At 41.5% G+C, this 25,638-nt stretch overlaps 1 protein-coding gene and 1 long non-coding RNA gene across 4 annotated transcripts in view; one reads left to right on the top strand and one right to left on the bottom strand.

The window, feature by feature from the left end:
* The window catches only part of LOC140712668 (uncharacterized), a 60,142-nt gene extending 38,377 nt beyond the window's left edge, over nucleotides 1-21,765 (bottom strand). The window contains exon 1 of the long non-coding RNA XR_012094382.1: nucleotides 20,337-21,765. This is a non-coding gene — a long non-coding RNA (uncharacterized lncRNA). The remainder of the gene's footprint in view (nucleotides 1-20,336) is intronic.
* A 135-nt stretch (nucleotides 21,766-21,900) lies between these two features.
* The window catches only part of ZEB2 (zinc finger E-box binding homeobox 2), a 134,533-nt gene continuing 130,795 nt past the window's right edge, over nucleotides 21,901-25,638 (top strand). The window contains exons 1-2 of one of the 3 annotated variants that reach the window (XM_007964916.3): nucleotides 21,901-22,337; nucleotides 24,848-24,989. In XM_007964916.3, the coding sequence (XP_007963107.2) occupies nucleotides 24,917-24,989 (73 nt within the window). In that variant the 5' untranslated portion in view covers nucleotides 21,901-22,337; nucleotides 24,848-24,916. Of the gene's footprint in view, nucleotides 22,338-23,073; nucleotides 23,977-24,469; nucleotides 24,656-24,847; nucleotides 24,990-25,638 lie in introns of those variants that run through there. The other 2 variants (XM_007964919.3, XM_007964917.3) reach the window with 2 other exon arrangements.

The following is a 25,638-nucleotide window of genomic DNA, read 5'->3' as shown; positions in this document are numbered from 1 at the left end:
TATACGTTCATGACATTATATAAATGGATATTCTCGGTAAAATGGGAATAAACACACCCATCTCACAAGACACTATAAAGATGAAATGAAGCAATACAGATAAAGCAAATAATGTAGAAACTGGCAAACAGTATGCAGTCAATAAATATTAGCTCTTTGAGCCTGTTGGAAGCCAAAAGAGTTTAAAATGAGAAATTTCCAGTAATCAACAAAATGTTATAGTAGATGACAAAGGTTTCTAGCTTTTTGAACTTTTGAGTAATTTGTACACATTACCACTAATTTAACTTCCTCTGATCCATCAAGACATACACATGCTTTTTAAAAAAATTCTGCAGAGAAGTATAGTAAATGTTTCCTAGACTGATGATACTGGCCTCAGTAGCTTAAGCTTAGCCATAAAAATAATAAGTTTCTCTTGCTATGATGTTCTAATTAAATATCCCAAACTTTATTCCAGGTATAAGCAATCCAATATTGGCAGAGCTAATTCAACCAAGAACATTCTATCCAGCAAATAAATTCTCAGAAGCCAAAATTTCCAGTTACACCTGTAAACAGAAAATTTCATTTAATGCAAATTGTAAAATAATAAGACCAATGGGCAATGAACCATACTAAACACATCACATGAAATGGATCAGTCATGCAGCATGGTGACCAGAAAAAAAATTTATGTCATGTTCTACAGCTAAAAATAGTACATGTTTACACACATTCATGCGCACACACGCATTCATGCATACACGTACACACACAGAACAAGGTGCTACCACAGAGGTGTAGCATGCATATAAAAAAATGCAGAAATCCTGACTGAAGGAAATGAAGGGATGGAAGAGGGGAGATGTGACAGCTAAAGGGTACAGTGTTTTTCTGTACATTCCTCTGTATTTAAAATCTTTTGGTCATCTTCCATGGTATCATCTAACCATAAAGAATGCTATTTTATACAATGTTTAGCAGAGCAGTTGTTAGGAAGAGGAGTCTTGCAAATTGCTTCACTGAAGCTAAAAATCATTAAGGAGTAGACTGAAGCATGTTCTTTATTGAGACCTCCTCCTCGAGAGAGAGTTCAGAAGTCACAGTCCACAAATTTAAAACTAACAAAATACCTACAGAGTTCTTCTAATTGTGAGACACACAAGACTACAATAACTCAGTGTAGTTCACATTTTTTCTATCATAGACTGGACAATAGACATGGCTTAGGCTTCAGAGATTTGGGGGAGCACGGTGCCAGATTCAGGATGTATCTTACTATGTGTCTGGAAAGCAAGTACTTGAGAGAAAACGTTTGGAAGAAAATAGGTTTCATTTTCAAAACTTTTTCAGCTTTTCAAAATAAATAAATAAATACATAAATACATAAACCATCAAGTATCTGAGCTTGGAAACAATTTAAAAGAAAAAAAAAACGCACAGGTTGTATTTCTCCATAGTCACCAAGGTGGTGACACCCGAACATGGGCTTTTTGAACAACAAAACAAAATTCTTAATGCCAATGTAACACTTACAATGTTTGGGTTCCCAGGGTCTGACGAGCATGCAGACCAAAAAGTCAATCACATTTCAGAGGCAAATTATTTGTATTTTTAAGTATGTGTTTGTACCTGTTTGCCTGGAGGCGAACAGATTCACAAGACATGGGATTCCTGAGGCTAAAACCAGTAAAGTCCAGGGTGAGTAGAGGGCAAGTTGGTCACTCTTTGTGTTTGTCAATAAAAGACTAGAACTGATGTGTAATGTCAACACACACATCAGATCAACACATATATGTTGAAATAATTTTAAAATAATACCTTTCAAAAAATTAAAATGCAAAATATTCAGCTAAATTAAACATTAATTATTTATCAGTTCTCCCTAGGATTCTTTAATTATTTCCACTTCCTTGATGCCAATCAAATTAAAGGAAGTTTTCAGGTGTATTTTTTAATCAGAAGGACCCAGAGTCTACCTAAGAACTCACCCCAAGTCCATTGACCCACCACCATTTGGAAAGGTTTTTAAAAATAAATTTTAATGTAAAATCATTTCTATACTGAGTCTTCTTTTAATAATTCACATCAAATTTGCATTAACCTGCAACATTAATAGGATTAAGGAAATACAAATATAATCTGGAATATGGCTTTAACCCAACCTAAATAAAAACATCAGATCATCTTCTTTATTACATCAATTAGGCTTAGCGTTTTCTCCTTGCTAAGAGATTTGCTAATAAGACTAATATCATAAAAGGAAGAAGAAAGTTTTTATATTTACCCACCTTAATCACTACCCACCTACTTCTTCATATCTTTATGAAAAATTGGAATATAGATTAGCAAAAGAACAGTGATTTCTTTCTATATTCACTGTAGGTATATTTGTTTTCTCAGTTAATTACTTCTAAATTTCTAATTATGTCTGCTGTAAATACTTTATCATAAAGTATTTCTACATAATTAATTAAGAAGTAGTGATAATATAGGACTGCTTCACCCAAAGATCTACAGGCATATGGGAAATGCTGTGAATTACCAAATAAGTCCATTGAGTGAAACATAAAGTAAAAATGAGTTTAAGAGACAGCTAGACATGTTTATGTAGGCAAAAGGGGTTGGAAGATATGCTGACAACACAAAGAGGTGTGTTGCAATAAACTTGAAGGGGACAGGCCATTGGGCCAACCATCCCTTTTCTATCCAGGAATTCCTTATGTTCTCTCATTAGCGTCTCACATATGGACAGCTGCGTTATTAAAATTAGTCATAAATTTGAGTCAACGAAAGAGTCTGCTGTCTCCATTTTTTCTTCCTTTACATATTCAATACACAAACACATATATGCAAAGGTTTCAACTTTTGTTCAGGGAATTATTTTATGTCCAGATGTCAGATTTTTGTGACTCATGGCCAAGGACGAGGGAAGGGCTTTGTGAACAAGCTTGTTCTGATCATGTCCACCTCGGACAAGTACATGTTCATGGCACCTCACTTGCATAAATACAACATTTTAAACTGTTCTTTCAATGGTCACCTTTAGTACTGAGTCAGGCCTGAAGTTTCTATGGCAGAGTTTCTTTGGAGAGAAAATGTTTAAAAGGTTAGAGAAAAAGGTCAGTTCTTTCATTCCTTTATCTTTTCTCATATTTTGAAATATGCCATCAGAAAATATTTTGGAGAGGATTGGTTAGACGCCAAGAGTTTCACTGACCCTTTTAGTTGTTGCCATTTTACATTTCTTGCCTCAGGAACTGGTTGAGCTTTTGAGCGCATTCACATTTAATTTATATGATGTGGGCATAATCTGCATCTGACTATAAATACCAAACACCTGCATTAGCACTTTACAACTAACAAGCACTTGGGTCCCCACTGTCTCATTTGCTCTAAATCACAAACCTATTAGTTGGCGCTATTATTTTTTACTTATAGATTAGAAACTGAGGCCCAGAGAAGCTAAGTGACTTGGCCACATTTACTTGCTCAAGTGATAAGTGGCCAAGTTAAAACTGGTGCTGCCTGGCTCAATCTTTATTAAAATACACCTAGGAACACAGATATGAGAGTGAATACATTTCCATTGTTATATGATTTTTTACAAGAAAGTTGGGCAAAAAGATAAACAATGAGCTTATGTCTATTAGGCCCATTTCAAAACATCCCCAATCCAATCCATTACACAGTAAGAACGTAGGCACGTATGCTACTCAGCTCTTTTAAGAAAATAGTAAAGATGCCGGGCGCAGTGGCTCAAGCCTGTAATCCCAGCACTGTGGAAGGCCAAGGCAGGTGGATCAAGAGGTCAGGAGTTCAAGATCAGCCTGATCAATATGGTGAAACCCTGTCTCTATTAAAAATACAAAAATTAGCTGGGCGTGGTGGTGTGGGCCTGTAATCCCCGCTACTCAGGAGACTGAGGCAGGAGAATCGCTTGAACCCGGGAGGCGGAGGTTACAGTGAGCTGGAGCTGAGATTGCGCCACTGCACTCCAGCCTAGGCGACAGAGTGAGACTCCATCTCAAAAAATAAAAAATAAAAAAGAAAGAAAAAGAAAATAGTAAAGACGACGCTGGGCATGGTGGCTCGTGCCTATAGTCCCAGCACTTTGGGAGGCCAAGGTGGGTGGATTGCTTGAGCCCAGGTCTTCAAGACCAGCTTGGGCATCATGGGGAAACTTGATCTCTACAAAAAATACAAAAACTAGCGGGGTGTGGTGGCACGTGCCTGTAGTCCCAGCTACTCCTGAGGCTAAGATGGGAGGATCTCTTGAGCCCGGAGAGTCAAGGTTGCAGTGAACTGTAATTGCACCACTGCACTCCAGCCTGCACAACAGAGTAAGGCTCTATCTCAAAAAAAAAGAAAAAGAAAAAATAGTAAAGATGATTAAGAAAAAAAATTAATACAGTCACTAGTTAATGACTTCTTTACAGTTCTGTTATCATTTTTTGTATTTTGGCTAGAAAAAATGGACAAATACTAGAGGCAATAAGTAAATCAAAATACTGAAGTTATTTGTTTATATTTATTTAAATTTTAAGCATCATACCTTTCACAGCAGAAACTCAGACCCTACCTACAATATATTTTAATGAGCTGACAATTACTGAAAATAATATTCTCCCAACAAAAGTCAAATTCACATTCAAAAGCTATTAATAGCGTTTGTTGCCAACAGAAGCCTTCTTCGATATTTGGGTGTAACAGAACTGGGATATGAACATGACAGAGAGAGGGGCAGTGGTGGCAGGAAGAGGGGGATGAGGAGTGAGAAAGAGACTGCTGCACTAAACCTGACATCTAAGAAGATGTCAGAGACCCTAAAGCCCCTAAGGAGCAGCCCCAAACCCCCAATCCCTTCCGACATACTCATTGTATCTGCTGTGGGACCCATTTTACACTCTGATTCTCTCATGGAATTATGCCCTGGCCTGAACCGCACTCAGTTTGAGGCTGCTCCCCGGATAATCTGTCCAGCCCTTGCCAGTCTTCTCCTACCAAGAGTTAGAGCCTGTTCGTGAGAACCGCCCCCCCCCCACCGCCCCGCCACCCAGCTGATTGGGGTCCTATTCCAACTGAGGGAGGCCCTGCAGCAAGTACAAGACATTGCCTCATACTGGCTCACCCAATGTGAGCCCTTGGGTACTGAGGTCAGCCTCTTGAAAGCTTTGTTCACCAAAGCCCTTTAGCTATTATCATTGATATATTGGCCTTTCTCCTTGTAGCTCTGATACTAGGCTTTATCCTCTCTCTCTTCCAACCTACTCTAGGTCCCAATATGCCTTTACCCCAGCCTGGAAGGGTTATAGCACGTCATAGGTGATTTAAACTAATTTCAGCGGTGGTTGATGGATTTAAAGGACCTGACCTCCTGTGCATTAGGAAGATCTACTCTCACCTTCACTTTATTTTGTAGCTATCATTTGACTAGATGAGCCTGCCTTCTATACTCCCAACAGCATTCATCATAGACAGTCTGTCTTCCCTACTGCAAGGACCTGCAAGGACCAAGTCTGTCCTGATCACTGTTTTATGCTATTCCCAGCAAGGAGGCCAGCACATAGAAGAGAATGAACAAGTGCTTGCTGAATGAATAAATATATGATACATATGTGCAATTGTCAAGTAATTACTAGCTTGGGAAAGTTAGTCCCGTCACATAGTTGAACTTATTAATTGGCTGATAATACCAATGCATTAGCCAACACATTTACTTTAACTTCAAAATATTTATGCGTAGAAGCATATTTTGAATAACTGTTCAACCAACTTCTAGGGATAGAAAAGATTATAAGTATCTTTCCATTCAGTTGTTGCTTTACAGTATATGCAGAATTTATTTTGCATCTCTGCCCTCTCAAGAGTGAATTAAAGCACAATTATGTTAAATAATGTTTTTACCTACTGTTTTCACTTCTGTGAAATTTTTCTCCCTTCAAAAGAGCATTTGCTAAATTTATTTTACAAAAATCTGAGTGAAGTGAAGTAAAAGCCTTTTACTGGGGGTAGTGTTACATTCAACAACAGAACTACAAAAAAATATGTTTTTTGGGGGACTAACATTTATCAGAAAAAATTCCAGAAAATTACTGTAACGGCCGGGCGCCATAGCTCATGCCTGTAATCCCAGCACTTTTTGAGGCCAAGGTGGGTGGATCATAGGGTCAAGAGTTCGAGCTGGCTAACATGGTGAAACTCCGTCTCTACTAAAATTACAAAAATTAGCCAGGCATGGTGGCACATGCCTGTAATCCCAGCTACTCAGGAGGCCAAGGCAGGAGAATTGCTTGAACTAGGAGGCAGAAGTTGCAGTGAGCTGAGAATATGCCACTGCACCCCAGCCTGGGCGACAGAGTGAATCTCCGTCTCAAAAAAAAAGAAAAGAAAGAAAATTACTGAAACGTATTCAGATAGTCTCATTATGCTTACTTAAAACTAAAAGAATTTAATTAATATATCACAAAAATGACACATTTTTTTAAATGTTCAGTCTCTATAGGATCCCTGCTGTCCTACTCTCTTATTCCCAAATAAACCCAAACAGTTTTCCAATTTCACTACCAAACTACTCTCTTGAACAACTCTATTTATAGTTTGGTATCTTTGTGTACCTAGGACAAGTAACAAACCAGTTATGAGAAAGAAAAGAAAAAAATGATTTCTTCAGGTTGCTCTCCTAAAACCAAGGCTTCCTTTCTAATATGTATTCATACATGATTTATCTGCACAAGGAACTGTGTCAGGACTAAACTGAGTCATAGGACTCTGAGTTCAATTTTTACTTAGACAGTGACCCCGAATGACTCTGATCCAGTCCTTTCAGCACTGTTTCCTTACCTGTCCCTTAAGAATAATATTTACCCTTTATCAGTTTCACAAAGATGCCTCCACATCTGAAACATACTTGAGACTTCCAAAATGGGTTTGATTATTTTGTCTTACTCCATCAAAATCTGAAATCTTCTTTTTTTCCAAACTGGGCAAAATAATATCTGCCAACCTTGAGGGTTTAAGGATTGAGATCATGCATGTGAAAAAGCTTTGAAATTCAAAGATGTTTCACGTGTAAAAGGTATTTTTATTTCAATACTTTTGCAAATGTATGTCTAAACTAAATGGAAATTATTCAAAAATCCAATGAGACAGTTCCAACTTTTGGTACTCCTATTAATATGAAGTGAGGGAATGGTATGGCCTCCTGTGGCTGCATGCATTGTCAGTAAAACATGCCTACTTGTGGAGTTCTTTGTTCAGTGATGAAAATTAATTTGTACCATGGTATTCATACTCAGTTCAAAAAGTATTTTTAAGTGTCCACTATGTGCCAGATACTTGCTAGGAGTTGGGGGTATAGTGATGAAACTGACAATGTCTCTATCCTCAGAGAAGGTCATATTCTAGTTAAAAGAAGATATATAAATGAATGATTGGACACAGAAAGCCAACCTAGGAACCAGGGGAAGATGGCATGTGACCTGAGTTAAGGACTGAACAGAAGTCAGTCACATGAAGGGAGAAAGAAAGAACATTCCAGGTAGAGTAAATAGGATAGGAAATGTCCCTAACACTGGAAACAACTTGCTTTGTTCACGAAAAAATGTAAACAATATTACAGAAGTCGTATAAGCCATTTGAAGAGTAGTGGGAGAGGAGGTTGAAGAAATGAAAATGTTCCACCTAAAAGGGCCTCATCATTAATCTAAGTGAAATAACTCAGAAATGGAAAACCAAATACCGTATGTTCTCATTTATAAATGGGAGCTAAGGTGTGAGGATGCAAAAACATACAGAGTGATATAATGAACTTTGGGGATACAGGGTGGGAGGTTAGGAGGTGAGTGAGGGATAAAAAACTACCTACTGGGTACCATGTGCATTGCTTGGATGACAGGTGCACTAAAATCTCAGAATTCACCACTAAAGAACCAATCCATGTAACCAAAAACCACCTGTACCCCAAAAACTATTGAAATTAAAAACATTAAAAATAATTTTATAAAAGCACTATTTCAAGGCTAAAAAAAGGTAAGGGGCTCATATGCTTTGCTAAAGAACCTATGGATTCTCCAGTTGGCACTCTGCTTCTCACACTGTGCAAATCAAACCCTAGGGACAAACAGGATTAACGTGACCCAGCTTCTTGGATTCTTGATTTTGCCCAACAGTATGGGAGAGAAACAAGGTTGAAGTTGAAGAACTATTGATTCAAAACAAGCTTTGTAAATATTAAAATACCCATCCTTAGAGTTACTTCGAGGAAAGACTTGAGAAACACAGCAGGTATGAAATGGAGAACCACGGATGGTTTTATTGTCAGCAGCGGCATGAGCAGAAATATGTTTTAGAGCAGTGGTTCCCAACCTTTTAGGCACCAGGGCCCAGTTTCGTGGAAGACAAAGTTTCCACAGATGCAGGGATTGAGGGGATGGTGTTGGGATGAGTCAAGAGCATTACATTTACTGTGCACTTTATTTCTGTTCTTATTACATTGTAATATACAATGAAATAATTATACAACTCACCATAATGTAGAATCAGTGGGACCCCTGAGCTGGTATTCCTGCAACTAGATGGTCCCATCTGGGGGTGATGGGAGACAGTGACAGATCATCAGGCATTAGATTCTCATAAGGAGCTCACAGCCTAGATCCCTCACATGTGCAGTTCACAATAGGGTTCGCGCTCCTATGAGAATCTAATGTCACTGCTGATCTGACAGGAGGCGGAGCTCAGGCAGTAATGCGAGCCTTGGGGAGCAGGTGTAAATACAGATGAAGCTTCGCTTGCCTGCCTCCCACTCACCTCCTGCTATGCAGCCTGGTTTCTCAAGGGTTCCGTGGCCTAGGGATTGGGGACCCTTGTTTTAGAGCAATCACTCACTGTGATGATGGTGTGGAGAACAGATGTGAGGAGGAAAGACTGGAAACAGGAAGGCCAGTTAGGTGGCGGGCACAGTCTTCCAGGAAAGAGATGACAAGTAGCTAAAGTAGGGTAGCCAGTGTTGGAGGACAGCAATGCTTTAAGAAACAGGCATAGGTATGTAGCTTAGCCATATGGAGTGCTTGAATGTGGAAGTAAAGGAAAAGAGAGGAGTCACGGATAAACCCAGAGTTGGGGCTTAGAAGACTGGCTACACTTCGGTGCCACTGAACAAGTTGGAGTATATGGGAGAAAGTAAAAAGTTAGAACAAGATGATGACTTTAGCTTTGAAAATGTAAATTTCTACATGCCATGGAACTCCAGGTGAAGATACTGAGAATTTATCCTGATAGCCTTCTCTAATTCTCCTAGTGAAAAATCACAAGCATTTACAAGGTGGTCAGAATTAGATGGGCATTTTACTTTTTATCTTTCCAACTTTCAGTGGCCATCTCCAGAGTTCAAATATGACCTAGACTCAGCTCCTTCACTATCTTCTCTGATGTCTGTCAATCCACGACAAGCATTAACTGCCTGGGTGTGGTTTTCTCAGAGAAGTCTTGACACTCTAGTTCTGTATCATTCCCTGGATTTTAAGCTTTTCAATAGCAATGCTGTGTGTCACTGACAATGTGGACTGCTCATAAATAAATAACCTAGAAGAAAATTCATTATCGTATCATCCATCAATCCCTTAGTCTCCTGAATCCCTATTTTTGAATTTTATTTCACCTCTAACAAAATCTTTATCAATTCGAATCTAGCTCCTGGTCTCCCAGTTGTAATAAAACAGATATGGATCTCAGGTGGAGAGTAAGCATCAGAAACAGATGAACTCACAAGACAAAAATCTTATGTCCCTATTTTCCTGTTTTCATGCAAATGTCCCAGTAATTAAATCAGGAAAAAAATGTAGCAAAAACATATCAGCCAAATGGTTTTAAAATTTCAAAAGAAGCTGTAAATATGGTCCTTTTTAGAAGATCAGGTTCTAACTAGAGTAGGAGAAAGGGTAGCATTTGTTCTGATGAAGCAGTTTTTAAATTCTTGTCAGTGATTTGAAGAGAGATAACTGATGTATGTTGAAGAAGCCTGTGAGATTTTTAAATAGTTCGGACGCTACGGGGAGCATTTTTTTCTTAAAGCAATGTACTCAGAAGTGTTGGCAAGATTTTATTTGAACGTAGCAGTGCTTATGTGAGGAAGTTATTTTGAATTACCCTAGTATAAATATGTATGACTTTATTTGTATTGAAAATTTCCTTCGCAAGTGAGCGAATGAGGGACTGTTATATATCTATATTGCTTTGTAAATGATTTAGGTATTTCATTTTGGAAATAAAATATCATACCCAGAATTCAAACATAACATCAGAATTCTGTTTGTACCCACAGGTGATTCTTGCACCTACATTCATACCTTTTAACTTTAATTTGCCATGTAGAACAAATGGTATCTGTTATCTTAAGTCTGGCTTTTTTATATAGCATTCATGCATACGTACATTCATTCACTCATTCATCAGCTCCTCTCATGAACCAAGCACTATGCTAGGTACTGGGCATGCAGCAATAGTATTGAACTGTCCTTTGTCATAACATAGCTCAGGTAAACATTCCATTTCCTCCACGCAATATTCTGTAGCACAGTGAAATTTTCAAATCTTAGGGTCATATGTTATTATTTAAAGGCTAAGCATGTTGAAGGCTGTGAACAAGCCTAGCATTGAAAGCGTATTCCCTCTAAATACAGATAAGAAGAGGCGCGGGCCCCAAGAAATAAGGCCTATAGCAAGGGAGAGCAAAAAGAGGGCCGGAAGGGTATTGGAGAAAGCATTAAAATCAGGGCTCAAACTTTCCCCTTAATGTCTTTGGGCAACCAGTTGTTGTTCTACATGAAAATGAAGCTGCTAGCAAGAAAATCACCCAACCCATTATCTGCAGAGCCTGTCCATTTACTTATAGAAGGAAAAACAAAACAAAACTCATCTTCTCCATTTTCCTTCTTTAGCTATTGTGTGGGATTGGAGGGGAAAGGGATCATTGATCCTAAATTACTACTTCACCTTGCCGTCATAAGCAACACACCTTTTCTAGTTCATTCCATTCTCTCCTTATGATTTCTTTCCTCTGTCAGAGACCTATTATATTTTAATGTGTTTACTTAAAAACAAACTGCAAGAAGTCTCATCAGAGTCATTTATTTAAAGAATGAGACAAACATACACATGCAGCTCTGTGTTTGCTCCTTCAATTCTTTTTTAGGCTGTGTATAAAGGTGACACAAAAAAAGAAGAATAAAACAGCTTGTGTTAAATAATGAAATCAAGTACATAAGACTGTAAAAAGGAGGGTGTAGGGTCTTAAGTACCCACTGTCCCTGCCTGCTACCCTCATCTGTCCTCATTCTTATCTCAAGTTGTAAGTTTTCAGTAGGAGATCAGTTTATATCTCCCTAAAGCTTCTAAATGAATGACAGATTCCACAAACAGCAACAAATATTACTATATAATAGGCACTGTTCCAGGGGGTTGCAAAAGAGACATAAGTGATAAATCACCTTCCTTTGTTAAATAAATTACTATTTAGAGAGCATAAATGAAGCAATAGTTTAACATTTTCCAAGTGACGGTGCTTTCTGTTAATATCATAAAAGCATTATTGTCCCTCAAATTCAAAGTCCAAGGTGATTTCAAGTGACATTCATAAGCATATTTCACCTAACTCTGAACATTTTCTTCCACCATGCAAGAATCCTCCTTGGGAGAAGCAAAACTTCAATATAGATCATCTTTAGGCTGTAACAAAGCTGTAACAAATAATGTTTCAATATCCCATAGAGCTACATGACAGTAGATAGTAATATAACTCAGGGCTATACTGATTTCTCTAAACTGAAATTCCAAATTCTTAGCAGATAGATAAATTAAGCTTTAAAAGAATGGGGTTTTAATTTGTCCTTCTTGTTTTAAAACACCAAATATTTTCTGTGAACTTTCAGCTTTGTTCTTTCCCTCTTGTCTGGAAGGGTGCTAGCTGAGTGCCAAGAACAACAGGTAAGCCAGCTTCCCTCAACCCAGAAAAATTATGCCTTTGCCACAGGAGCCATACTTATGCTTCCACAATGGCCAGGGAAAAACCTAATAGGAACAGATTTTTTTGCATGTGTAGCAAAGTTAGTTCCAGAGAGAAAGAAAGAAGCCTGGTTTGCACTGTAGCAGAACCATTGGAACAATATGCTCCCTGTGTCCACGGCCCAATCCTCCCCGGACACCCTCCTTTCTAGGGCATAGGGTAGCAAAGTCACATACACAGTAGATCATGCCAGGACCTGCTGACACAACCCTACTCCCAAATTTGCAGGCAGGAGAGTGAAGCAATGTCTGTACTCCATACATAGTCTTACTTTTTTCTTTTCTTTTTTAAAATAACTGTTTCAGCATTCAACTGGGGGCAAAAGGGGTTGAGGGGGTGGGAAAAGATAGTGCAGGCAAACTTTCTCAGTGCTATTCCATCCGTCTGTGCCTCCCTACTCTTTCACACCTCTGAAGTTATGGCAAGACTAGGTAAAGAGTTTTGAACAATATTGAGACCCACTTATATTTACCTTGAACAAACAGGATCTTTGACACTTCTTGACCACACTCAGTTGCCTATAAGAGTTCTTCCTCCTATAGCAAGTCATATTGGGAGAATTCGCTGAAAAAAACTTTTGTCCTTACAATTGCAAATGAAAGTATAAAATATATCATCAAATTTTAAAGTGTGCATATGTCCTCATCTCAGCTGTTGACATCATATTTATAATCATGAACACACCAGGTTTTCTATAACTTAAGAAATTCTATGAGCATATTACTTTTCCAACTTTATCAGTAAACATTGATTTCTGTATGATGCAGAAACCAGTTAAATAATTCCTGGTCGGGCACAGTGGCTCACGCCTGTAATACCAACACTTTGGGAGGCCGAGGTGGGTGAATCACCTGAGGTCAGGAGTTCGAGACCAGCCTGGCCAACATGGTGAAACCCCGTTTCTACTAAAAATACAAAAAATTAGTTGGGTGTGGTGGCAGGCGCCTGTAATCCCAGCTACTCAGGAGGCTAAGGCAGGAGAATCACTTGAACCTGGGAGGCGGAGCCAAGTGAGCCAAGACCGCACCACTGCACTCCAGCCTAGGTGACAGAGTGAGACTCTGTCTCAAAAAGAAAAAAAAAAAAAGTAGCAATAAAATCATTACAGAAATAAAATAAACAACACCTAAAACACACCTAAAAGTGGATGTTACATCCACTCTGGTTTTCCATAATTTGACTTCATGTATGTTTCAGGTAATTCATGGTAGTAGGAGGTGCTATTTATTTGATACACCTGCCCTGTGCCAGACATTTTTGTATACAGTCATATTTTCTTTACCACAACTGGCTTGAATCTAGGTACTCCTTTGCCTTTTTTTTTTTTTTTTTTTTTTTTTTTGAGACAGAGTCTCGCTCTGTTCCCCAGGCTGGAGTGCAGTGGCACGATCTTGGCTCACTGCAACCTCCGCCTCCTGGGTTCAAGTGATTCTCCTGCCTCAGCCTCCCCAGTAGCTAGGATTACAGGCATGTACCGCCACGCTGGGCTGGCTAATTTTTGCATTTTTAGTAGAGACGGAGTTTCACCATGCTGGCTAGTCTGGTCTTGAACTCCCCACCTGGTGATCCACCCGCCTCAGTCTTCCAATGTGCTGGGACTACAGGCATGAGCCATTGCGCCCGGCTCCTTTGCCTATTTTAAAAATAAGGTTCACATGGGCAAACTAACTTGTCCTCAATACACAATTAGTATTTCCCAAGCAGGGAGTCACATCCAGTTTATCTAATTCCAAAACCTGTATCTTTGCCACTATAATACGCTAACATTGAGGATCTAGTGTCAAATATACTAATGTCCAGTTTCCAGTCAATAAGTGCTAAAAGAAGTTGTATGAGAAATAAAAACTATTCCACAACATCCCTGGACCATGATGTCTCCTTCATCACTAACTTGTCCTCTGCCTGGGCCCAATGTTGGAGCCAGTTGAGCTAGCAAGAACCTCCCATGGGAGCTTTTCCTAAGTCGGGTGCCTGGGAGAAGAGACTGGACCAGAAAATACACTTTATCTGGGAAGCCGGAGGCACCAAAGCCAGAGAAACTTTGGCTCAAGGACTTGAGCCAATATTGTAACTGGAAAAATGAGCCTAAGTGTTAGGTCCAAAAGGCAAAATAAGCCATACATGGAAAAACAAGGGCCAACTACAGCATCCAGGAGGCCTGGAAATGGGTCACAAAGCAATGTGCAGAGCGGGTGGGCACAAGTGGGTCAGAAACACATCTGGGAAAGGTAAAAAGATGTTGGATGTCACTTGAATATGGTGTTGGCTCTGGGGGTGGACCTGGCAGATTCAAAAGCCCACCAAGAACCAGATGCTTGAATTCTGGGGAGTCATTGACTCTCCCTAGGCCACAATTTTCTCAACTAATAAAATGGACCCAGTTGTAACCCCTTCAGATCTGCTATCAGAATTAAATGATAAGTGAAGGGATTTAGCATTGTGCCAAGCCTAGAAAAGCAGGGGTTTTTTTCTTAGCTATTATTACTTTATATTTGTGATTGCCATGGAGATGACAATAATTTTTGAGAGTAAAGTTTTTATATTTAAGTACCTGAAAGAACCCCGAAAAAAAAAACTCACCCTTAGAATGGTACAAAATTAAAACTGAGTACCGAACAAAGTTTACAGTTTGAGCCTTTTAACAGAATAAAGAGTATTAAAGAAGACCTTGAAGCAAGCATGAAGTAATTTCCAGGTCACTAGACAATTTGCAGGTGCAAACCATTTCTAGTCCCATTGTCTGAGGGAGAAAAAAAGGTACAGGTCACACCCAGTCCCCTATGCTAATGTCCAAATGTCTGGTTTGGTAGTTTTGATGTAAAAGGAGCATGGAATGGATGCTTTCAGAATAGAAACAATTAATAGACCCCTTAAGAACTAGAGATATAAGTGTTTTGAGAAGTCTTAAAGAAAACAAGAGCAACAAAAAACTATCACTGTTAGGATTACATCACAGTAGTTTTTCCCCCTAGCATTTGCATTGATTTTTCAGTTTTACATCAAAAAGAAAATCTGGCCTTGTGGACATTTAAGAGACTAGGGAATTTCATTTTCCACTTAATAAACTGATTTTCTCCACCACTCTAGGTACTTGAAATTAGCGCAAACCCCAGGATAGCTACAACTCCAAAAGGGAATGCTCAGTTCATTATGAATGGTCTTAAAGCAAATAGTGCTCTGACAGCCAAATTCCTGGTCTTCAAATTTGTAAGTTTGCCCTTTTTTTACAAGTCTTACTCAAGACCGCTTCTGAGCTTTTGCACATTTAACCCTTACACTCAAAGACAATATGTTACTGAAGAGCATGGGAAACTTCAAGTTCATACATTTGGATTAAATTCCTTTTCAAAAGAAGTCTAATATTTATAACCAAATTATGACCATATTGAATACACGAAATTAACTGCTGAACTAACAGAAAGGAAATACTGTATTTATTTTCACTTCTGTGGCTACGCATCCTTTGAACAGTTCGAAAGAATCATAAACCAGCCATAAATCCTACAATACTTTTCATTTTCTTTCTTCACATACTAACACAGCACTGATTTTTCAATAAAAAAGATACTGTAAATAGTTGTTGTTTTTAATAATCAAAATTAATTTGTACCATCTTTAGTTGATCTGTATATTTGTTCAAGCTTTCATTATAATAATACAGCTACAATATAGTGAAGTTTTATGCATTACTTCATTTAATTCTCAATAAAATCCCAAGGAATAGGCATTATTAGTGTACCCACATTGGAGATTAAAAATAAAACAAGCTTATAGGAGATTGCTTATAATCACACAGGTAGTCATCTGCAGGGCTAGTATTCAAAATAGATATTAATACTTTGTACTTTAACCTGGCACAGGAGAATAAAAATATCAGGGATATGCTTACTTAATTATTTTTAATAATATAAATCAGCCCATATATTAGTAAGATAAAAAAAGATCCTAAATACCAGGCCTGAGTTGTTTGTCAATTGTCTCAATTCCATGTTTAGACTTGAATTAATAGACATAACTAAAAATTTAAATGACAAAATTCTGATAAGAAAACATAGTGTATAATTAGTGCACATCTCTGGATTTGGGGAGGAAAGTGACTTGATTTACATAGGGTATTGTTTTTCCTAATTAATTGTAGTCTGCCACATATTTGTGTGTGATTGCTTCATAAAAAATGGTTTACAAATTGTTAAGAAGTTTATGGATATAGAGAAATAATATTACAGCTCAATAAATAAACTTTTACAAGTGTAGAAGAGAAATTTTACATTAAAATGTGACTTTGTTTCTTCATCCTGAGAGAATGAATTTTTTAAAAACACATTTAAAATCAAGCATTAGATATGCAAATATGTGTTCAGATCAGAGATACCAAAATTATTCAAATGATTAATTATTCATCATAAAATGTCAATTAATAATTACAAAGCAGAAAAGGCATCTTTCTAATGCATCTTTATTTTTCTTGGCCTAAAAAGGCCTAAATATACATGTTCAATTGACTTCTATCAAGTTTTTAAAATTCAACAAAGTAAACAAATTGTAAACAAGTGCAAACTCTGAATTTTAATGAGAACAACAAATATGCCCAAAACGAAGGGAAGAGCAAAAAATAATAATAAAGAAAACGAAACAAAACAAAGACAGTTATGTCCATGACATATGCGGCCTCATGCTCACTCACCTGCTAGGTAATGGACAGAAACCTAGCCTAGCCAAGAAAACAACCCAGCAACCCAAGTTGTGAATTTGCCTAGCAATGTGCCAAATACGTGACACCATGATGCTTCTCTCTGAATTGATCAATCTTTGTTGGGGTTCAGGCGGAGTGTTTTGGGAATTTTTTACCCTTTCCAAATAGTCACCAGAAGAAAAGCGCAGTTTAAGTTTCACAAAATTACCTATTGTAATTTCTAAAGTCTGTTAAAAAATTAAGCACTGCTAAAATATGGCTGTAAACAAACTTTTTCACATTGCGTTAATTCTAAAGAATGCCCCTATGCCAAGCATTATGCATTTTTTCCAGGAAGAGTATATCTTGTCTTTTTAAATGATCAGTCTGAGTTGATGTAATAATATAGAAGAATAAACCATTATGGTCACTGAAATATTGATTTATTTTATTTTTATTATTATTATTTTACTTTTCACTGACACCTGGTGAACTTGTCGTCTCTGAGACCCGGGGAGTTATTTTAGTCAGGGTGTCCCCGCCCTCCTGCTGGTAGATTAATTACGCATTAAACGTTGTGTTTTCAAAACGAAATGATAAATCTGGACACATAAAAGAGGCACAAAAAGAATCACAGCGAGGGAGAAGAGAGGATGTTAAGAAAGAAAACAAGAAATTGCAAAAGGGAGATATCAGATAGAAAGGAGCATGCAGGAAATGCAACTGGGAAAGAATTTCAAGAAAATAAGGATAAAGGGCAGGGAGGGCTGAAAGGAGGGCCAGAGGGAGGAAAAGCAGGAGGGAGATTTTTGGTTTTCAATTCCCTGGTGAAGCTGCTGGCGTCCGCGCCCTCAACGCCCCAGCCTTCCAAGTTGAGGCGAAAGCCACCTCTTCGGGCCTGCGTCGCATCCAACTTACTCTAAGTTTTCTGGTGACTCCTACGGGGCCCCTTTCCGTACCCTCCGGCACCCCCCCTCCCTTAGTGAGATTGACAGTCGCGTGGAGGAGGCTTTTCCAGGCACAGCCTTTCTCATGGTAATCAGCCCCCAGCATCACCTCCCGGCCGCGGCTGCGCCCGCTCCGAGCGCGGCTCGCGGACCCCGGGGACCGGAAACAGGGCGGCGGGCGGGGAGCAGGCGAGCGAGCCAGGTCAGCTGACCGGGCGGCGGGCGGGGGTCGCGGGATCCCGGGCGGGGACAGGTCTGGGGGAGGGCGGTCTGGTGGGAGGGGGCCGAACACCGCCCCCCCCACCCCGACGCGCTCCTCCGCCGGTGCAGCGGGGCCCTTCCTGGAGATCAAATGCAGGGACCAAAGCTGGCGGCAGGGGTTGGGGCGGGGTGGGGGGGAGGTGGCAGAGCGCGCGGAAAATTGGGGACAACAACCAGACCTGTTTAGCATCAATAAATTAAGATGCTCATTTGGGTCCTGAAGTTTGCTGGTTCCTGTCAGTGGAGACGTTGGCAAAAGCCCTGAAGCCGAGACTCAGCCTTTACTTCAAAAAAATAAAATCTACCCCTCAGCTGGCCGCCCTGCTGGGGCCAGGTGACGTGCGAGATTCCACAGCCTGCGGGTCTCGCAGCAGGGATGTTAGGGACGGTCTGAGCTTCTCTGGTCCTGTTTTGGTTTTGTTTGAAAGGGCTTCTCAGAGAGATGCTCCTGATTTTTTTTTTTTTTTTTTTTTTTTTTTTTTTTTAATAGACTTTCCCCTCCTATCCTAGGCTCAACTCCGAATGGATTGGATTGCGAGTCTGCACGTGAGAAAACCGTTTGGCTTGGCTTGGACCCCTGCCGCCCCCCACCCCCTCCACACACACCCAATCCAGGGGTCCCCTTTATCACCCTTTGCTTGCAACTCCAAAAGAAGTTGCCCACCTCCTGAGTCACAACACAAGGTCGAATAATTCCTCTAGATGAAAGATCAGTTCCATTTCAAAACGAGAATAGGTTCCTTTTTTTATTTTCTCCACATGGTACAAAATAAACAGAATTTGCTTTAAAAAAAAATCATTAGCTGTGGCCAAATTCGAATTCCTTCTACAGCCTGTGTGTTCAAGGGCAGAAACATTGTATCTCTTCGGGCATCTGGGCCGCCAAGCTGAGCGGGGGGAGGGGGGAGCGGCTGTGAAAGTTGAGGAAATTGACAGACTGAGAGGTGAATGGGGGGACAGGCACCAGGTCCTGGCTGGAGGGAATTGGAAAACAAAAGTGCATCCTTCTCACCCTGCCTGAGTGGAGGGAATCCTGAGGGAGGCAGTTTGTTTTGCCCATGGAAACCCTAAATAATTATTTTCCCCCTTCAATGTTGATTGCAATATTATTTCACATTTCCGTGTATCTGTTGTTTTAATCTCTTTCGTCTGCGCTAATCTGGAAGTGGATTATTAATGGGGAAGACAGAGAAGGAGAGATTCATTTGCAGGACTTAATTTGCTGTGTGAGGAGCCGAAAGCCAGCAGCCCCCAGTCCTCTCGACTTTTCTCTGCGTCCTGCGCTCCTGCATCCCCCTGATCCCACGATCCCCATTGTCCCCGACCTGGCCCTCGGACTGAGGGAGTGTTCGGAACAAATTTATATTCCGGCTTCCTCCCAACCCCATCACCTCTGCCACGTTGGGAACTCTCTCGGCCAAATGCCTGGGGAGGGGCGTGCCAGTCAGGAACGAGGGCAAGGCAACCTAGCCGTAGCGCTCACCCCTCGCGGAGACCCCTCCCGTGCCACCATCCAAACATCTACCTTCATGGGAACCTGGAAGACTGCTTTTTCACCCCAAACTAAATACTGGCCAGTCGGAACTCCCAGTGCTAAATGTTGGGGACTGCCTCCTGCCACTTGAACGATTACTGAGTCCAGGGTAATCAAATGATTAGGTGTTTTTAATGGAAATACTTAGGTTTTTTTTTTTTTTTTTTTCAGTCAGATCCTAAGTAACCTGACATTTAATATATATAATAAAGACAAGTGTTTTGTTAGCTATTCGATTGGATCCTTTGACCTGAGGTTATGCTTGTATGTGTGTCTGGGCTGCAAGCCTCCAATGGCTACCTGGGTGCCTGAAGAGGAGTCTTGCCTGGAACCACTCTATATTCAAAGGGTTCCTTCTTCCTTAGGAGTGGGAGAGGGGTGGCTGTAAAGCAAGCTTCTAGAGAAAGCTGGACTCCAATCTTTTAAATTAAAAAAGAGGGAAAAAAGGAGGAGGAAGAAAAATGGACATGAGCAGTGGTGCTAAATCTCAGAAGAGGAACTTGATAAGTCACACATACATTTAGTATAGAGATATAATAATGAAAGAAATGTAAAATGTAAAATTAAGAATGTGCCTGACCCATATTGAAAATCTTCGATTTTATTTATTAATAATTTTTAAAGCTGAAGATCCTGAATGCCTTTCTTCTATAGACACTTTATCTGTGATGGGGTGGGGGGAGAGAGTTAATTTATCCAGTAGCTATTTTCATTATAATAAATACTTAAGTTAGGAAAGAGGTGAGTCTGTAACCAACTGTGAAAATCTACTTTCTTGCATCCTAGAACAAGATCTAGCTGTGGTCGTGCTAGGTAGCTATTAACCCCTCCCCTGCCCCCGCAAAAAAAAAAAAAAAAAAAAAATACAAAGACGTGTACCTCTGGGAGTGTGATGTGGCAACCCATGTGGTGGCTTGTCCCTCCTTTGAGTGCAATTGCCAGTGACTCTTGCATTCAAAGCCTTGCTTTAGGCACACATTCAAAGCACAGTTCAAAGTAGTTTATCTTAATATAGTGTTGGATCAGGGTATTATTTGTTTCAGATTTCATCAGACTGGAAACAGGAGGGTGTAACATATTTAACAATATTAAAGTTTAAAAACTGGTGTGAGGCAGCTCTCTGGTCCTCTTAACACCTCCACCTTTACCTTTCTGAAGGATCCTAAATGCTGTGAGACTAGAAGTTTATTTGTGCTCTGAGGTTCTCAAGCACTTTCACTCTTTAGGGGGAAAAAAAAAAAAAGTCTCACAGTTATTTAAGAAATTGAGCCTGAACCATCCAAAGATAGGAGATTTCTTCCTTTTCCGATAAATGCCTGTGCTCAGCATCCTCAAATTTGGCTGTCTTTATTTACTTCTATATTAGTTCCAATTATGTGCAGTGTAAACCAGCTTTTTGATTAACAAAACAGCAGAGCATTGGTTAAGAACACTTAAACTTCAAAAAAATTCCCCTGGGAAGTGGGCTCTGAATTGGTTAATAATGTGCAGTACTTGCTAAATTGCTGACTTCCAGATGTGGAAAATATCTTTCTTGTTTAGGACCTATGTAACCTGATTGGATTACGACAGAAGCGTCACGTTGGAAGCTTTTGAGTGATTATTTAATTAACCATACAGTAGAAAGCTGTATTCTCCAGGAAATCCCTTCCATATTTGCATAACCAATCCCTTCAGAGCAAAGGTGGAGTCTTTTCTTTTTAATTTTACTTTAATTGTAATATCAAAAAATATATACTCCAAAACTTAGACCCCATGCCGTTTAATATCATGTTCTCCCTTCCCTGCTAAGTTTCTCTATGGCCTTTCTCTTTTCTCCTCCTGCCTCCCTACACATTCTCCCTTACTTTGTAGTGAGGTCTCCCCGAGGTGTAGAGAGATTCAGAGATCGGCCAACCGAGGGTTCTATGTTAATTTACTTAGAAACCCTTTATTAAAATGCCAAACTACTTGTTAATATTGGGATCCAGACCAGAAATTCATCATGCACACACCCTAACACACATGCCCTAAGATGCAGCTCTCATGCAGCTTTTTTTTTTTTTTTTTTTTTTTCTCCTGGCTCTGGTACCTAAAAAGAAAAAAATAATAATAAGGGAAAGGGCAGTGAATTTTGTTCCAGAAGCTGTACTGAGATAGCTACACAATTTGATGTGCATCTCAAATCTGGTCATTAGAGATATCTGTATAAGTAGAAATGATCTGGATTGAGGACCCGGGATCTTTCCCTTTAACTTTCGCCCCTTGGAGTTCTCCAGTTCTGTGAATGGTGTGCACCGTTTTCCGCCCTGTACTCTGTAGGATTTAGTGATGAGGATAATGATGCCAAAGGCTTGTCGGGCGGGGGGGGGGGAGGGGGGAGAAGGGAGGGAGGGGGGAGGGAGACGAAGGCGAAAGGGAGGGAGAGGAGGAAGGGAGGGAGGTGGAATTTCATTTCTTCCACTAAAGCGTTTGCGGAGACTTCAAGGTATAATCTATCCCAGATCCTTTCCCAGAGAGAAACTTGGCGATCACGTTTTCACATGATGCTCACGCTCAGGGCGCTTCAATTATCCCTCCCCACAAAGATAGGTGGCGCGTGTTTCAGGGTCTCTCGTCTCTCTCCTACAGAAAAGAAAAAGAAAAAAATGTCATTAGAAGAGGCGTAACACGTCAGTCCGTCCCCAGGTTTGTGTTTCCTGGAGTGGCCGAAAGAGATCAGTTCTAACCTGCTCCGCAGGAATAACGGTCCTGCCTCCCGACACTCTTGGCGAGGTTTTTGTACAGTTTGCTCCGGGAGCTGTTTCTTCGCTTCCACCTTTTTCTCCCCCACACTTCGCGGCTTCTTCATGCTTTTTCTTCTCACCATTTCTGGCCAAAACTACAAACAAGACTTCGCAGGTAGGTTTTTTTTCCTCCCCTTTTCTCTCTTTTTATCCCTTTTTGGTGTGCTCGTCCTCCATCCTCCTTTTCTAATTTTCTCATTTTGAGTGGGGATGTGAGTCTGAAGTGAGAAGGGGTGTCCGTGGGCATGAATTTCAGGTGGGTTTAGCTTCTTTGTGGCAAGCTTTTCTCAAGAGTGTCTTCTTCGCTTTCTCTTACACTCACACTTTCTCTCCTTGCTTTTCTCTCCTTTTTCCCTCCCCCAAATAATTTCCCCTGTACCTGTCCATTCAGGTAACCTAAGGTGCCCTTTGCTACTCAGCCCAGGAAAAGTTTTATTGAGAATTATATGGCTGGAATAAAAACTCATCAAGGGGAGAGGTCCTGCTCTATTTTCGCATCTAGTTCCAATTCATTATATTTAGCAATTAGGACTTGGCAAATACCTGTTAATAATTACAAAACTTGGTCAGTTTCAGACCTACAAATTCGGGGGCAAGTCTTTCTCTTAGACATGGCAGTTCATCCTCTCCCACCGAGAAGGCTGTTTTCTAAGCAGAAAGTTGTCTGTTTTTGTCTGCTTAGCGAGTTTCATTTCTTTATTTCATTCTTTGTGTGTGTATGTGTGTGAAGTAACACCTCACTTCTGTGATTATAAATAAAGAAGTGAAAGTCCTCATGGAACTTGAGTCGTTTACCAAAGTGGAGGGGGGGCACTACAGCTGGGAAGAAAACTGCTGTCAGGATATCAGGGTTTTAAATTAGGATAACTTTTAAAATTGTATTTTAAATGGCAAAGTAATATAGTCATGGATTTAATAGAAGACACATACACACATATATCCCATTCTATACTTTGGCACTGAAAAGTCGAGAGAGAGATAGCAGGAGTTCCCAGGAACAGTGATGAGCCCGGCTAACATGAATGTGTTTATCTCCCACCTACTGATATATTTTACATGCTCCCCCTGTAATGATGAAGGCAAGATTACTAACTCCAGACTTAGGAGTAACAGGCAAAGATAAAGTTTACAGCACAAAAGCCCTGTCTCTTTTACACACACATGCCCATAAAACTAGCAACTTACTTTATTAAACATGTATTTATATGCAGTCGTGTGTCTCAGGATGAATATAGACAGGCCAGCTGTTTCATCCCAGACACTTGTGTGACCATTTCTTTATTTCAGGATTTCCCCTAACAATTTCAAATCAATAGGGCAAGGAAAGAAATGATAAAATGTGTCAAACTTAAAAGTCTCCTACTATGTATGCCTACGTAAATTTAAGGTGCCTTCTAAAATATCCACTTCCCCTTCTCTCTGCCCCCCTCCCTTCACCCTTCTCAGCAAATGTGTGGAAACTGATACTCACTTTCCAGGTTTTCTGCAAAGCTTCTAGCACAGGAGACAATAGGTGCGGGGCGTGGGGACTGAGTGTGCCCGGCAGAGAAAGGGTTAATGGCCCTTGTGTTACAGTTTGCATCTGTTACATCTTTTATAGCCCCCTGTTTAAACTAATCCTCGAGGCACAGCATCTTCCCAACCTCCAGCGAGTTTTCAGGATTCTCCTCCTCTCCTGCCTGCCTCCGAGGTTCCCCTTCTCCAAGTTTTGACAGTTTCAGCTGAAAAAATGCAGCGCCTCTCTCGATTTTTAGGTACAAAAGTTTCGAAGCCAGAAAGGATACGATCATTTAGTAGAGCTTAAAAGTATTGCCGTAGTGGTTGGACTTTCTCTTTCCTTTCTTAAGGGGGAAAAAAAAATCTACTGGAACTATTTCAGGGAACCAGTGTGGGGGAGCATGTGTGTGAGTGAAGTGGGGGGAAATACTGTAAATATTGTCAAAGTGGCGAGGGGGGGTGGGGTAAAGGACAGTGTCCAAAGAGGCTTATAATTATATTTCTTATTGCGGCGTAAAACGGGAAATCTTAATTTGGGGGCGAGGGTGGGGGGAGGAAGAGACAGTGCCTCGATAAACTCCAAAAGGGGAGGGGAGGGGGCGCTGGGCGAGTGGGCTTCCTATAATTACTATTATCAATTTGCCCGAGTGTGCTTCATCCAGGGGCTGTTTCGCGTTGTTTGTTTGTTTGTTTCCTCTGGGAAATGGGGGGTGGGGGGGATGAGAAAAGATGAGAGTGAAAAGAAAACCTCGCCTCACCCCAAGTTCCCGAGCCGGGGGCTGAGGACTTTTCGGAGGAAAGGGTCCGCCTAGCCCTGAGTCAAGCGGTCTTACTGTACCGCCGTGTGCATTCCCTCATACGGTCAGGAGTTATGACTCATTTTGAAGATGTAATTCTTGTCTCTCTGATCCCCTCGCGGGTGCAACACACCAAACAGTAACAAACACAAAGCGCCTCGGGGCCAAGGCTGGGGGTGGGGGGCGGGGAGGGGGCCGCCGAAGTTTCGCTTTGGCGTTGGGGGGCGCGGATGGGTGCTCGCCGGGGCCCTGGCCCGGCTCCCCTGGGCGGCCCGCGCGCGTTTCAATGGGCGCGGGCGATGCCCACATTGTCGCTGTGTTTGGTTGCTAGATCGAGCCTGCGTGCTGCCGAAGCAGGGCGCCGAGTCCATGCGAACTGCCATCTGATCCGCTCTTATCAATGAAGCAGCCGATCATGGCGGATGGCCCCCGGTGCAAGAGGCGCAAACAAGCCAATCCCAGGAGGAAAAACGGTAAGAAGCGGCCCGAACCAAACTTTTCCGGGCCACTCCGCGGCTCGAGACCCAGGGAGAAGGAGGGGGAAAGGGAAAAGGAACCGAGGCGGCGGCGGCGGCGGCGCCCAGGGCTCGAGGGCGAGCCTCCCTCCGCGGCCGGCGCCGGAGCCCGCGCGGCGGCTGGACCGGGGGGAGTTGGGGAAGTGCCGGGCAAAGTGAGCGTCAGGCGCCCGGGGGTTCCGAGCGCTGGGGGTCCGGTCGGGGCCCCGCGCCCCCAACCCTTCTGACCCCCTCAAGCCCCTGCCTCCGCCCTCCCTCCGCCTCCGCCTCCCGCTCCGCTCGCGCCCGGCCCGCCGGGTTTCCAGCCGGGCTTCGGGAGCGTCCGGCTAGGGCAAGGCGGGGGCCCAGGCACTGGGTCGCGCAGGATCCCGGGGCGGGGGCGGGGGGTGGCAGAGAGACTGCGAAGGCAAGCGAGGGTAACTGGGGCTGCGCCTTAGCGAGGCTTAAAGTTTCTTGCCGGAGTCGCCCGGCCGCCTCTCCGTGCGCCAAGTAACGGTCCGTGGGCAGCGGGGCCCGGCCCATCGCGCCCAGACCCCGGGGTGGGAGGGAGTCGGCCGGCCCCGCGCGGGGTCCGGTGGGGTCGGTGATGGCTTGGGGACGGATGACT

This window comes from Chlorocebus sabaeus, chromosome 10, assembly GCF_047675955.1.
Source record: "Chlorocebus sabaeus isolate Y175 chromosome 10, mChlSab1.0.hap1, whole genome shotgun sequence".
In the NCBI taxonomy this organism is placed as follows: Eukaryota; Metazoa; Chordata; class Mammalia; order Primates; family Cercopithecidae; genus Chlorocebus; species Chlorocebus sabaeus.
Note: the sequence above shows the minus strand (reverse complement) of the source record. Positions and strands in the feature narration are given on the sequence as shown.